The sequence below is a fragment of the Asparagus officinalis genome, chromosome 5 (genome assembly GCF_001876935.1).
Source record: "Asparagus officinalis chromosome 5, Aspof.V1, whole genome shotgun sequence".
In the NCBI taxonomy this organism is placed as follows: domain Eukaryota; kingdom Viridiplantae; phylum Streptophyta; class Magnoliopsida; order Asparagales; family Asparagaceae; genus Asparagus; species Asparagus officinalis.
Genome location: NC_033798.1, coordinates 128,088,543 through 128,103,952, shown reverse-complemented (window position 1 = coordinate 128,103,952; position 15,410 = coordinate 128,088,543). Strand labels below are relative to the sequence as shown.

Here is a 15,410-nt window from a genome sequence, read left to right as displayed (position 1 = left end):
CAACACGTCAAGTCATGAGGCAAACTGCTCGCCTTTAAAAGGGTCAAAAGCTACACACAGCAATTGGCTGCAAACTTTGTTTCTTATAGTCTAATTAATGTTTGAGAAAATTCTGAAGGCCTAGTCCATTCATAATGTGATTAATTTGACTAATGGAAGACAAATTGATCACCTCATGATAACAAAATGACCTTTTATAGGACGTTAGTCCAATTGCGAGTTATTTTTTTATCATGCAGACGTTGATGTGTCCTTCCTAGTAATTGGACCTCACATGGAAACATATTCCTTGAAAACTTAGGCCGCTTAAAAGCAAATCATCTTGTCAATTTTCCCATGAAATGATAAGTAGGTGACAAGCAATAGATTATGGACAGCAAGCCACCAAGCTGGCTGGCTTACTCTTTTTTCCCTCCCATTCCTTAATTCATTTTTTTTATTTCTCGAAAATTCCCCGTTGGTTGGTGAAAATTGATAAAGCCATTCATTAATTAATAATGTGATGGATTGGAATAGTAGTAGTTTTAAGGGTGCTTATCTTATGAAAAATTTCCCAATGGCCCAAAATATGGGACCAACAGAGGGGACAAGTGTCCCTCCTATTGCATAATGAGCTGGTCATCATTAATGATGGCCAACTCATTATTCAATAGGAGAGGGACACCTCATATGTCTTCCCCGTTGGTCCCATATTTTGGGTCTGTAGCAAAACTCTTATCTTATTAGGGACCTCTTAATTAATCCGGGGACAAATTTAGCATGCTAGTTTTCTTAACCAAACAAAACATAGCTAGAGTTAATGAGGACGGTTTTAAGTACACCAACCGGTACCAAATTAACAATGGTTTTAGTGTTTTACAACTAATTAATGTTACTTTTCATGCATGTCACACTTACCAACTTAGCAATGCCATTTCCTCTTCATGCTTGCCACGTTGCTCATTGGTGTTATTTTGGTAATTATGGCATCAACTAATATTGAACTTATTAATTATATATATATATAGTAAATCACTTATTTGGGTTTACGAAAAAGCTCTAAAAGAGCTTCTATTATGGTGCAATTAATTGCCAATCGCACTATTTTTATCCGAAATACGTAAAATTTAATTTAAATATGCAGGTTGTATCGTGTATGCATCCTTGTTTACATTTTTTTTAAAGAAAGAATAAAAATACATTACTTCAAAGACCCAAAGCATATATGAGGATTAGAGAGACTTGTACGATGAAAATAATTTGGGATGGAGTTCGCTTCCTAATTAATCTTCAGTTCCGTAATTACCTAGGTTAATCACACTAGCTATATTGGGATCTTGCTTAGCTAAAAGGAAATTAAGTAGTTTAATTAAAATATGCATGAGACGTATAGGTACGTATATAGTTCTTTTTCCTTAAAATTTGATTAATTATGATTACACCCATTAATCAAAACTTGTTCAAATCCTAGCTAGATCTATATTACATAATTTAGACTTGATCATAATAACTCGACTTGTACGCTGAACGGGTCATGTACTTAATTAAATTAATCAAATATATAAATTCCTACATACTTAATTAATTTAGACTTGTACGCTTACGATTCAAATCTTCAGAGTTGTTCCTCACAAAATAAACTCGCAATGAATTATATAGTTCTTAATTAATTCATTATCCTACATACTTTTGCATTTCGACACGAATTAACTATTAATTAAATTGTCGTATAAATTTATTATAGCTTTGTTTTACTTCCATTCATTAATTATCTCCATCCAAATCTCTTTTACATGCATATTTGTAAGTATTAATTAATCTTAGCTATTAATTAATAAATCTCAGCTTAGATACTCATTTAGATATAATTCCAAATCTTGAAGGGTGTTTTCCACGAAATAATCCTAAGATATACTTCTTAATTAGTTTTTCCAAACACTATTATTGCCCCTCAACCTCTCTCTATCCTCATGCTTGTTCCTCCTCATATATATAAATTGGCCACCTTCTCCCTATACAAACGCACACTAAACCCTCTCTAGAGAGAGAAAGAGTGAGCTTTAGAGAGAGAGAGAGAGTATGTTAACAATCAGAGAGTTCGACATGGAGAAGGACCTCAAGCTCGTGGAGGAGCTCGAACGAAACTGCGATATCGGGCCCTCCTCCTCCTCTTCCTCCCCCTCCTCCTCCTCAAAGAAGAAGAAGAAGAAGAAGAAGTTGTCTCTCTGCATTGACCAGCTGGGGGACCCACTTTGCCGGATCCGGCACGCGCCGGAACGCATAATGCTGGTACGGGATAAGTTAATATTGTTGGGCTTTTTTTTTCAGCTATAAACCCAAAATTTTGGCCCCAGTTGTTTTGAGACCCACCCGCTTCTAAAATCACTCTAAAACTCAAAATGTCCTGGTGAATATATTATTCTTAAACCCACTTGGCGTATTTCCATTTGTCATACACACAGCTTACCGTTTTGGCAAAATAATTCAACGAGGCTGTCGTGGGTTTAAGAGTAATTTTGGAACTAAAAAGGGTTTAAAAAAAATATGTGGGCGAAACTTAATTTGGGTTTAGAGATAAGAAAAAGTCTGTACTGTATATGTCCCCCTTACCTTATTTGTTCTTGTAGGTTGCGGAGTACGGAGAGAAGAGGGAGATAGTTGGGGTGATTAGGGCTTGCATAAAGACTGTGACACGTGGAGTGGGGCCCGATGTAAGGGTCCCACGCTATGTCAGAGTTGCTTATTTGCTTGGACTCCGGGTGTCGGTGGCGCATAGGTGGGTGAATTTGTGCGTGTTTTTTTGGGTGAGGTGTTTTTAGTATTGATTGATTGTGTTTTTTTAAATCAATTTTAGAGTACAAATTGAGTGGTACTAGGGGCACACCCCAACCACAACTCTAATCACACACACTCTCTCATTTGCTACAGTGCACCAGGCCTCACATGGGATTTTAAAATTTTAAAATCCTATGTGAGGCCTGGTGCACTGTAGCAAATGAGAGAGAGTGTGTGGTTGGAGTTGTGGTTGGGGCTGTGCCCCTTATCATTTTCGGTACAAATTATATCAGAACTCATTTTGAAAACTTCAGTTTTTTATAGTTGATATATAACACCCTATGTCCCTAACGTATATAGGACGGTCTAGACATCAACGCGTTTATTTTTTGTTATTTGTTTATTTCTTTTTTTACATTGAAGAGCAAGAGGGGTGTAGGGTTGGTTTCACCTCTTTTTGTTACTCATTTTCAACGCAAATTATAGCCCTCATTTCGGACAAAGGTTAGGGATTCGGATCCTCTCCACTACAAAAAAATAGTGGAGGGACCACTACATAATCACAGCCATTGATTATCTAGTTGATGGTTGTGATTTTTTCTTTTAGTACAAATTATGAATGAGTGCAATACACGGGGGTATGGTAAGTATTAGATTTAGATTGTATCATAACCGTCTACTAAATAATCAATGATTAATATTAAAAACAGTGGTCTCTCCACTAGTTTTTTATAGTGGAGAGGATCCAAATCCAAAAGTTAGAGAGGAAAAAGGAAGCGAAAAAAAGACCGGCGCAAACAGGCCCATGGTGCATGTTAGCTTGACAAAGGAGGAGTTGCTAATGTCCACCGGCCCACAAACACCTGAGCCCATCCTTTACCCCCCTTAATATTCGGCCAGTGCAGCGCAACACTCAACACCGCTCCTCGCCTCAGAAAATCACTTTTTAAGTCTCGTCTCCGTCGGCCTGCGCATGCTAGCGTGATCCTGTATTAAATGCTAACATACCACGATACAATTTTACTCACCGATGTCCTTCAACCAAGGAAACTGCATGCTAAAGACATGATGTAACTATAAGACGTGCGTGTATATTATTTAGGGGTTCATATTATTCCCTTGATTTTAAAGAGCATGGTGTTCTTTCTTTTATCTTTAATTAAGCTGACATATTTTTTCGGGCTCATTTAAAAGAAAATTCTCTTGCTTTGTTCTTAATGTCTCTTACGTACCTCAAGTCCTCAAGTATAATTAAGGTTGCTTAATGTCATAAATCTCCATGATATTGCTTTTTTTATCTTGTCATGAACGTATGTACATTTTATCATGAATATTGTCTTCTCAGTATCTACGTAACATGTATATACATACGTACATATACTATAGGTATTAATTAATTTCAGATAGTTTTCTAGGTTTTAATTGTTAGTTTCGTACTTTTGTATCTTTACAATTAATTATGTAAGCAATTGTTATGCCTGATCGATCACTTGCAAAGAAATTAAAAACTCTTTTTTTTTTGTGCGTATTAATTAATTCACAGGCGACTGGGCATCGGAGTGAAGCTGGTGCAGTCAGCGGAGGCGTGGTGCGTCAAAACAGCGAGCGATGTACGCTACATGGCCACGGACCAAGTCTGAACACCCCCTCTTGGAACCTCTTCACCACCCGCTTATTCCTACGCCCCCTTCCGGCCGCCTCCCATCCTCGTTCCACCCGTCCACTCCCACCCCCTCGGCCGCGCCGCCCCCCGCCTCCTCGCTCCCCCCTCCCTCGCCTCCCCCTCTACCGCTCCCTCGTTCCTCCCTCTCCGACTTCCTCCCTCGCACCTCGACTCCCTCCTCTCCCACCCTTTCTCCCTCGGCACCTTCTGCCCGACGACGCCTCCCGCCTCCTCCTTCGCCGCGGCCTCGGTCTTGGCACGCGCGAAATGAATCACGCTTCCGGCCTTTCAGGCTCACAGTGAGCCGTCCAAGCTTACCCAGGCCGCCGTCAGGCCGCTAACGCTGCGCCGTCGCACCAGGATGTTCCCCTGGCTGGGGGCTGCCGTCGCGTGAGTGCGGTGCTCCGTGCTTTCGAGCCGTTCGGGGGTGTACGTCAGTTACGGGGTGTGTTTGTCAGGCGCGCAGAGGGGAGGGAGATGCGCGACAATGTGGGCGTTGCTTCCGCCGACGGTGCAAACATGGCGGCGGAGGGACGGGGAGGTGGCGGCGTGCGTGTGGCGGTCAGGTCGGGGGGGATGCTGAGGAGCGAGGGCGTAAGCGTGCCTCACTGGAGGTGGGTCTCTTGTGAGGACGTTTGGTGCATGAAGAAGTTGGTTGATGATGATGATGATGATGATGATTGGAGTAAATCTAGGGAAGGTACGGATGTCTTGTTCGTGGACCCACGTGAGTTTTGAGGGGGGATTATGGATGGATTAATAGTGACTAATTAGTGAAGCACACGTGCATAATTAATTGCGACGGAGCTAGGGAAGCTAACTTGTTTACATGTGTTTTGTTTGTTTTTCGTTCTTAATTAGTGATGTAATGAAGAGCTAGTTTCGATTAATCAATGGGTTTTGTTATGTTAAACTGACATTTTATATCATTTCGTTCTTAGAGAGAAGTTGTTGGTCCTATAGTTAACGTTTTCTTTCCCTTTTCAGCATTAATCTTAATTTGGTCTTAAGTACGTAGATTCTCAAATTGTGATCCGTTTGTCATCTTCAAAAGATCGAGTTTATCTTATATTATACACGTTAAATGTATTTATATATTTCTGTTATTATTGCGTGTGCTATAATTTCATGCGAGTACCGTGCTTATAAAACTAACTGCGCACATGTATATGATGTAACTGCCGCGTGTATAAAAATTAATTGCATAGAATATTATCACATGCATGCACTGCACGCTATCAATGAGCATCGATAAACATTTTCTCTTTTGCTACGTCTGTATTTGTCTTTTCCTCTTTTAGTTCTATGTATCCTTCCTCTTCATGNTTTTTGCTAAAATCTGAAATTTATAAGACGACTGTAAAATTATTAATTAAAGAAATTAAAGACTAATGTTTATATTCAAGCTATACATCCAGCTGGCTAGCTGACAATATATCTTAAAAATACAACTCTGCTGGGTTTTTTTAGATATTAGTCCCTTAAATCTCAACAGTTGCATACTAGTCCCTCAAATATTCTTGGAAATTGTGTATTAGTCCCTTAAACATATATGCTCCTGAAGATGGTCTCTATATTAGTACTTCACTTAATTAAAAACTAATCATATGGCTGGGTTGACTCCTAACCCAATGTCTGTGATCATCAAACTACCATTGTCTTTGATATTTTAAACCTTTGCGTGAAACTCAACTTTGAGCAAGGATTCTTTTCTAACCATTAAGGAGCAGAGTTCAAGTGAGTCTGGATTTTTTTTTCAAAGTGGGTATTAGGTTTAAACTCAATAAGAAATGAATCGAGGAACATAATAGAGGGGGAAAATGGTCACTTTGCCTCTAGCTATTGGATTTGATCGAACATATTATACTCAAATCTAACGGAATTTAACTTGAAGGGCTATTTCACAATACCCTATAGTATTTTAGGGACTAATATGCAATTCTCAAAGTTTGACGGACTAGTATGCAATTATTGAAGATTTAAGGGAATAATATATAGAAAGCCCTACTTGTCTTCAATCTCCAATTAGGAACAAGCTATGTTTTTGTTTTGAGTCTTGAGACTCTTGACCCTCTTCGACAGTCTTTATAATTATACTCATTCAGATGTACTATTACGTATGACAAGCTAACCCTAGGTGAAGTCATCTTAATTACATATGACTGCAATTTGGTGTCGCCTGCAAATAAAATTTAAGGAAAGGGTGTTATTTCTGAAAATTAATTACTTACATGGGTTTAATTTGGAGCCATGTGGTTTCATGTAAAAGCTTAATTATTTGCTTTACTTTAAAAAAAAACGTACATGAATTGAAACAGCTGTCAGCTTGGGGTCATGTGATCCCATCTTCTCTTGATCATGTGATGATGGTCAATAATCCTTTTTAGCTCAAACGTTGAGGACCACTATTATTAAATGATCTTGAACGTATACTTTAATTTCTTAAATGTTCAAGGGATCCTTATTCCTAGTCATGGAATTTTAGTTTAGGAATTGGATTAGATCTTGACTGAATGACTACAGCTATCACTGTATTAAAAAATTTATCAGAATTCTACCTTAATTAGATGCATCAAATTGCACTAGAAGACTACGTGGCTTAATTTCTTGACGACAACTCGACAAGCTATCATGAAATCTTTGACAACTTTCCATTTCAGAGCATGATTATTACTTTTTTTTTGAAGGAAAATAGGACAGAAAGCCCTATCGTAAATATATTAAAACCTGAATAGAACGTCATACAAAAGTAATTATCTACTGATGATTTAGTCACCAATTCCGAGGTGGAGGAAAATCTAAATCATAAGTAGAAAACTAAAAGATATATACATAAAACCAAAACAAAGCTTAAACAACCAGAAGACGGAGAAAACCAAAAAGAAAGATAGAATGTTTGTTACAAAAGGTCATCTCAGTCAGCGAACATAAACTCCCCGATCAGGTGTCTCCTTCTCTAAGAAGACAATCAAGCTACAGCGGCTAATCCGCTACTCTGGGTTGCTGGAGATTCTGGAATCCAAGTGAAGATAGTAACATGATTATTACTTATAAATGAATTATATTAATTAATTTGCTTGTTTTCCAAAGTTTGAACATTAATTTTTGATTAATTGAGACCGATCGAACGCCTTCTAGCAGAGTTTGAGATTATGTTCTGAATTGAAATTGTTCAGGGATCAAATCAAGTCTTAATTTGTCGTCAACATGATGACTATCTATGTATACTCATGTTTCTAATCTCTTTAAACTTTGGCTTCAATGCGTTGCATATAGAAGTCCATATGCATGGATGCCTATAATCGTTCAGATCTTCAAGGATATATATAACCCATACACCATACTCCTTTCTAAGACAAGTTGGTCATTAAAAATACACAATTATTTTACACTTCAAGGACATGCAACAGTATTATTTTCATATATAATTGCATGAGGCCTATCCTCTACAAACAATCTCCACATGTTTTGTTTAATATATGAGATTGCAGATCTTTGAGCTGAACTCTAGAAAGAATGTTGGCTCCACTCTCACAAAAGTGTGCGAGAAGCAGAAAGTTTCTCAGAATTCCTTTGCAGAATTTACCCACTTTCTACGCTGTTAGCGAGCTTTGACGATTGTTATGGAGTTGGCTGCATATATATCATACTGATGTGGTTCCCACCTAAACAGATTCCTGTCAAGTATCCAACCGCTGGAAGTACCTGTAGCCTGTTCGCCATTCCCTGGCGGATATCATACCCCCCCAACACCCCGCGCCCACAAAAAAAAAAAAAAAAAAACCCTACTCAAACTTCGTTTCCCTCGTATAGCTCCCCCAAAAAAAAAAAAAAAAAAAAACCCTACTCAAACTTCGTTTCCCTCGTATAGCTCTCTTGACTTTTGGGTTGTCTCACAAAATCCACCTGAACTTAATTTATATTATCTCACCTAACCTCCATGTCTGTAAATTTAAGACTTTGTCACTTGTCATTTACATGCAACACATTCTCTCCCCTAAATTTTTATTTTTATTTTCCTCTCAAGATAATACTATTTATTTACAAACAGTAGACACATGACGCAACAGGGGGATGAGCTTTAGATTTCATAATTTGTAAGTGGCTAAGTTAAAAAAAAAAACCTTAGCTTTGGAAGATTATCACATAACTCCTTATTACTTCAGAAATATCAGAACAACCCCACTAAGATTAGGGGTTATTAGGTAACTCCCTTCAACTTTCATCGTTTTCCCAAAATAAACACCGCAAAAAGTGTTAACCACAGTTTTCAATTACAAAAATATCCCACTGTGTAGTATTAACTACACACACAAAAAAAAAAAAGAAAAAAAAAAGAAAAGAAAACCCGACACGGAGAGAACCCACGCACGCACGATTGGTGCCTATGATCACCATTTTAAAAATTAAAGGTAAATAAGTCTAATGACAATGAATATTATCTCAATATATTACATGTGATTATAGTTGCAAGTCTTGCGTACGTAGGACTATCGCAGCGAGCCAAATAGCATCATGGTGATGGTCACATAACTATTTTTATTCTGCCGCACGAATTCAGTAGTGAATAGTAGTTCATGTAAATGTCAATTTTGTATATATGTGGTCTAGTGACACATTTGAGGAGCTCCAAGATGATTTTTCTAATCATCAACTAATAATTAACTTTGTCATATAAAACAGATTATTAATTATTAGAAAAGATGGAAGGTGGTAAAAAAGTTTCATTATGATGCAATGTCACACTAAAGAGTCCTCTAGAAACAAACTCTATAAATAAACCCATTTAATTAAGTTAATAATCATACTTTTATGTAAAGATGCACTACTATATAGCTAGTTAATGTCGCACCACTAACTAATCGCATATATATGTATCATACTTAACAATCATTTATCATACTAATAAAATTAATTTGAGAAGGCCAACAAAGAAGCTCATGAGCATATTTTAGTGCTCATGATATGGTTCCTTCTACTTTGTAGCCCTAGATTAGATATATATAGTGATATTTTAGGTAGTATATATCTCCAAAAGGAAAGATCTAAATCTTTTCACTAACATTTTGCACATGCTTTGGTGAATATATAGCAAGCTTAGGGTTGGTGATTTGTGGGATAGGGATCTTGACTCATGATTGCAAATCTGGCATGACAATGTTTAAGAACTATATGCAACATTATTTTGATTATAATGATTCGTTAGGGGAACCCCCTTTAATAAACGCAAAAGCTAGCCCCCACCAAAAAAAAATAAAAGGGAAAAAAATAATAATCAAAATCTTCAGTACCCTCACTATTGGATAGTAACCCTGCCAAGTGGATACGTAGGCTTTTTGAATTCATTAATTATATATAGCTTCGAAAGTCTAAGTGATCCTTAAAGTTCTAAATATATATTCTATATTAACATGTTGAGGGTTGTCACCTTTGAGCAAATAGATAGTCATGTCACTATAAAGTTTTATCAATTTTGCGGTGGTTTGTATAGATTAGGCTTTTCCATGTGTAAGGGCCTAATGCAAATTAAAGTTACAAGATATATGCGGCGGTTCCAAAAAGAAGAAGAAGAATAAGGGGAAAATAAATAAAAAAAGGAGAGAAAAGTGTTGTAGATTAAGATTTAGTTTACATATATGAATGTAATAGAGAAACTAGCTAGTGATATTTGTCAACTGATCAGTTGGTGCATCAAATATTAACATATCCCCAAAAAATACAAATTGATATATTTTTAAAGCGTAATGGTTTAAAAGATTTCCTCCACTTCCTTGGGAATCTTAGTCTATCTTATTTTACTTATCAAATTAATAACAAAAAATGCACAAGTAACGAGAAAAACATTATATTAGCAAATAAAAATTGTAATGTGCGCATTTGAAAGTTAATCTCTTTCTGTCAAGAAAGTGGCTCCGCTAACATTAAACATGTCCTATGACGAAAGTTGCATGTGCCCACACTTATTTTATGACATATATAGAAGTGTTGTTTCAGTTGCAAAGCATTAAATATCAAAGCCACAGATAAAAAATGTCGGAAGTGGTGACACATATTTGTGTCGACATTAGATGCAAAATAGAACAGAATTGGAAAAAAAATGTTGCAAAATATCTTTCGCAAGTCCCGACACATGTTTTGTGACATATTTGATTTCTACATGTGTAGAAAAACCTTTTTTGTACATACTTCATCCAGACTTTCTAATTGTGTCGCCCTCCATTTGTGCGACTCAAAAGTGTAACGCGGGTGACGAAGAAAATGTCACAAGTTACAGCTTTTGATATATAGTGATGTTGCAATTGATTCTGTCACTCATGGAACTCTTGGATCATTGCAATTATTAATCCCCTTAAATCAAAGTGAACGCACCTAAAGGAGAAGGCTCTTCTCTTTCAGTTCAATAAACAAAAAAGAAATACAACAATTGGAAATTGCGACAAAAAAAAGGTAACCAAAGGAAGCCATATGTCTTCTTTAGCTTTGGAGATGTGTCGACAATTCATGCCTCCAAGCCTCGCTTTAGTTATTATTTATATGATTTCTGATGCTAATGATATAATTAACGTTTGATTAGACACCAACAAAGCATGCACTCTGCAAGGTTAGTGTACGGCTTGTATTCAAGGGCAGAGGATGTAATGTGCTTTTGATAGGAATAAGATGGTTTTATTGGCTAATGAGGGTATCTCATGAGAGGCCTGAGGTATAAAGAATAAGTTGGATTAGCTTTAAGTTGTGACCAATGAGAGAATAAAGAACATAAAATATGTGGGCATTTGAAAACTGAAAAAAGAAAGACAAACGTGAGGGGTTTTTTTTTGTTTGACATTTGTCTTAAAAACACACATATATTTTTTATTTTCATTTATACCGTACTACATGAACTTTTAACAATTTATACATCATGCATCCATGTATGATGTATCGTTGTTTTGCAAATGTACAGAAATAGGCATCTATATAAAATCTAAATTAGATAATAGTGTTCCAATACTTTATTCTAGTGTTTTGCAATGGCGTACCCCAGGTTTTTAAACTTTTTTATTTTTTTTAAATCTCTTTAAAATTTAAAATATACATAAAAATTATAGAAAATGCTAATAAAAAATAATAATATTATTAATAATTTGAAATGACATAAATTACAAATACAAAAAATTATAAAAATAAAAAATGATAAAAATAACTTCTTTATTAATAATCAGTAAATCCTTTACAAGTATAAATTTTCTTTATTAATAATCAGTAAATCCTTTACAAGTATAAATTTATTTCGGAATTCGTCGCATCACAATAGATGAGTACATCCCAACATTTCGGAATTCGTCGCATCACAATAGATGAGTACATCCCAACTAGGTTGGTACCTACTCACCTATATCATTATCATTTGCAACTGTTTCCAAAATAATTCATTATAAATTTAAAGCTAAGAAATAAAAATTACAATTTGATGAATATTGTTTAATCTTTATATCTATCTGCTAGTCCCAACTCTTCAAATTTATCTTTAATTCCAACCATCCGATCGATGCCTTGCGTTCGCTTCTCGTACCTCCACCAATCTTGTAAGCACATCACTGCTTGTACAGTATACAGATCTAAGCATGTCCTATGGTCGTCGATCAAACGTCCTGCTGTGCTGAAGGCGGATTCCGAAGCTACCGTCGAAACATGCACTGTTAGTAAGTCACGAACCATGGTGGAAAGTATATGATATAAAACAGATCCATATACTCTCCACAATTGCAAAATATCTAAAGCATTTCCTTGATATTTAATTAAGGAAGCAGATAAATATTCATCTATTTTAGAAACCTCTAACGATGATCCAAATTCAGATCCACCAGTTAGCTCAGCTATCATTGCATATCTATCAAAACTTACACTTTTACCTCGGCCTGAGCTTGAAAGCGTCGAAGCTGTAGATTGTTGTGCAGCTACACCATGTCTAGCTGCATACTCATCATATAAGGTTTGAAAATAATTTCTAATAGCTAAATGATGAGAAGTAGCAGTAATGGTGGATCCATCATCTAGGTCTATAATCTGTCCACCATACAATGATTGTAACAAACTTCGAAGGCCAATATCCTTCAAACATGGATCAATAAGAACCCGAAACCAAAAATATGAGGAATAGGCCTAAAATACTTATTAAATTTGCTCTCCATTTAAAAAATTATAGTTTCATAAGTATCATTCATACGATATTTGTTAAAAAAATTAAATATTTAACATTTGTAAAGCAGCTAAAGTAATTGTTGGATAATAACAACCAGATAATAACATTGTAGCGTCATAAAAACTTGTAACATCTCATTTAAATTACATATAATTATCCATTCATTTTTAGTTATTCCATAAGTGCTACCAGAGCTAGAACTAGAAGCATAATAATTTATAAAATTATTTATATTTTATTTATATTCTATTGCCATACTTAACATTGCATATGTGGAATTCTACCTATGGTCAACATCTTTTGGAATTAGTCTGGACTTATAATTTTTTCTTTTGTAAAATTATTTTCATCTTTTAATTCTTTGTTCAGAAGCATTATGCATATTAGCAACTATTCTAATCTTTTCTATCATTGATTTAATTTCAGTAAATGCACTTTGAACAATTAAATTTAAAACATAACAGATACATCTAATATGAAAAAGATCACCATGATATGGTAATGACAGAGTTGTTTTGATAAAATCAGCAGCTACATTGTTATTACTTGTATTATCTAGTGAAAGAGAAAATATTCTTTGATCAATTTCAAGTTTTATAAGTTCTTCAATTATTAAATTTGTAATATTAATATCAGTATGTGACTCTTCAATTGTAATAAAGAAAACAACTATTTTAAATATTTGCCAATTTTTATTAATCCAGTGTGTTGTGATACATAAATAACAAGTTTGTGCTCTAGATGTCCAAATATCAGAAGTTAAAGAAAATTTACAGTTTAAAATTTTTAAAATAAGAAATTATTTTCCTTGTTCCTGATAATGTTTTAAAATATCACGTTGACATGTTTGACGAGAAAATTTTGTAAATGCGGGATAAAAATCATCTCTAAACATATCTTCAAATTCATCTTCTACTAATTTAAAAGGAATGTTTTTAAGAATGATGAACCTGATTACGCATTTCCTGACTCGGGCAGCGTCATAATTCCAACTACCGAGACTACCAGAAGAGGAGGATTGGGAAATTATAGATTGTCAGATATCACCTTGAGGATTCCGGTCTTTGTTGTGTTTTTCTATATGACGTTTGAGGTGGTTGGTGCCGCTTTTATGATGAGCTTGGAAAGTCTAGCTGCACAAGGCACATTTAGCCTTCTGGGTGAGGATCCTACCGTGTTCATCCTTAGTGACGTCTATCTTCTCAAAAAAATTCCACACATCAAATCCCGACCTTTTAGGAGCTCTTGGTGCAGATTCGTCCGCCACCGGATTCGGGATTAACACTGGTAGGATCGGTAGGAGTAGCTGTTATAGGAGGACTAATTTCAAGATCGGTAGGAGATAGGTTTTGCTCCTCATAATCAGATTCGAAAGCCATTTGATAGAAGGATTAGAAATAATAAGAGATTGTTAGAGAGTATAAGATTGTATAAGAGAGTATTAGAGAGAAGTAGATGAGTTTTGGTGTGAGGAGAAGAAGTGAAAACCCCCTCTATTTATAGAAGCAGCCTCCTAGTCAAATGACCAAAAAAACCTCACAAAATAACTGTTTTTTTTACCGTTTTAAGGATCAAAACAGTCAAAATGGCCAATATGACCGTTTTGATCGGGCCGGGCCGGCCAAAACGGTCACATTTGTCATTGTTATGGCCGGGCCGGGCCGACCAGGCCTTCTCGCAACGGTCACCCTGGGTGATCAGGCCGGGCTCCGGGTCCGAGCCGCCCGACCCGGTTTTCCGTGCCCGACCGAGCCCGGGCCATGACCCAAGTCTGGCCCGGGTTTCTGGGCCAACCTCGGGCCGAGCCGGGTTCCAGCCTGACCAAGCCCAAGCCAGACCCGGGTCGACGAGCTTTTTGGACAGCCCTAATATGAGTATAAGAAATAAGAAGTGAAGAAAATTTATCACTTCTAAAATTGAGAGGTAGAAGTAAACGTAGTACTTTTTTTTCATGAATTTTTTCGTACGCAGAGGAAATATTGGTTCTGCCACTTTATGCACTTTTTTTGTTTAGGGCAAGTTTGTTGCACGGAAGTAGCTATAAAGTAGCTGAAGTAAAGGAATAATGAGCTATTTCTGCTATTTTTAGAATAAAATTATATTTTTTTTCTTGAAAAAGCTAATGTCGATACTTCTCGATACTTCCTTAAAAGCTGACATCACGCTTATGTGTCATCTCTGCTTCTTGGATCTTTTTCTTCCTCTCAAGACTTGGAAGTATCTCGAAAACAGCTGAAATTGAGTCAATTTGGGAATAAAATTATTTTTGTTATTGCATAGATATTCTCTATTTCTAAATGAAATCCCGAAAGACCCTCTTTCTCTCTTCTAACAATATTTACTTGCTACCAAACAAAAAAATAAATAAAGTGGAAGAAATATTGTGTCCTCTATTTCCAATAATTTATAAAATAAATAAAAAATAATACTTCTGCTACTTTCTACTTCACAATTTTTGAAGTAATAGATTTAATTTACTTCTTACTTCTGATACTTCATATCAACCAAACAGGCCATTAATAGCAGTTAAGAAAGTGAGAAAGAGGATCTTTCTGGATTTTATTTAGAAATAAAAATTATTAATGCAATAAAAAAATAATTATATTCCTAAATTGACATAATTTCAACTACTTCCGAGCATTGAGAGTATGAAAAAAAAAAGGTAAGAAGTAGAGACGACATATAAGTGGCATGCTAGCTTTTAAGGAAATACCTAAAGTAACTTTTCCTTACGTTTCTTCTCAGAAATAGCAAAAATAGTTCCTACTTTTTTTACTTCAGCTACTTCCAAGCAAATAAACATTCCCT

The 15,410-nt window shown here is 35.8% G+C and overlaps 1 protein-coding gene across 1 annotated transcript; it reads left to right on the top strand.

The window, feature by feature from the left end:
• LOC109842593 (probable N-acetyltransferase HLS1) lies at positions 2,059 to 5,289 on the top strand. The gene is made up of 4 exons (XM_020411450.1): positions 2,059 to 2,268; positions 2,607 to 2,755; positions 4,298 to 4,388; positions 4,856 to 5,289. Exons 1-4 carry the CDS (start codon positions 2,059 to 2,061, stop codon positions 5,153 to 5,155), a joined length of 750 nt encoding a protein of 249 aa, XP_020267039.1. The 3' UTR covers positions 5,156 to 5,289.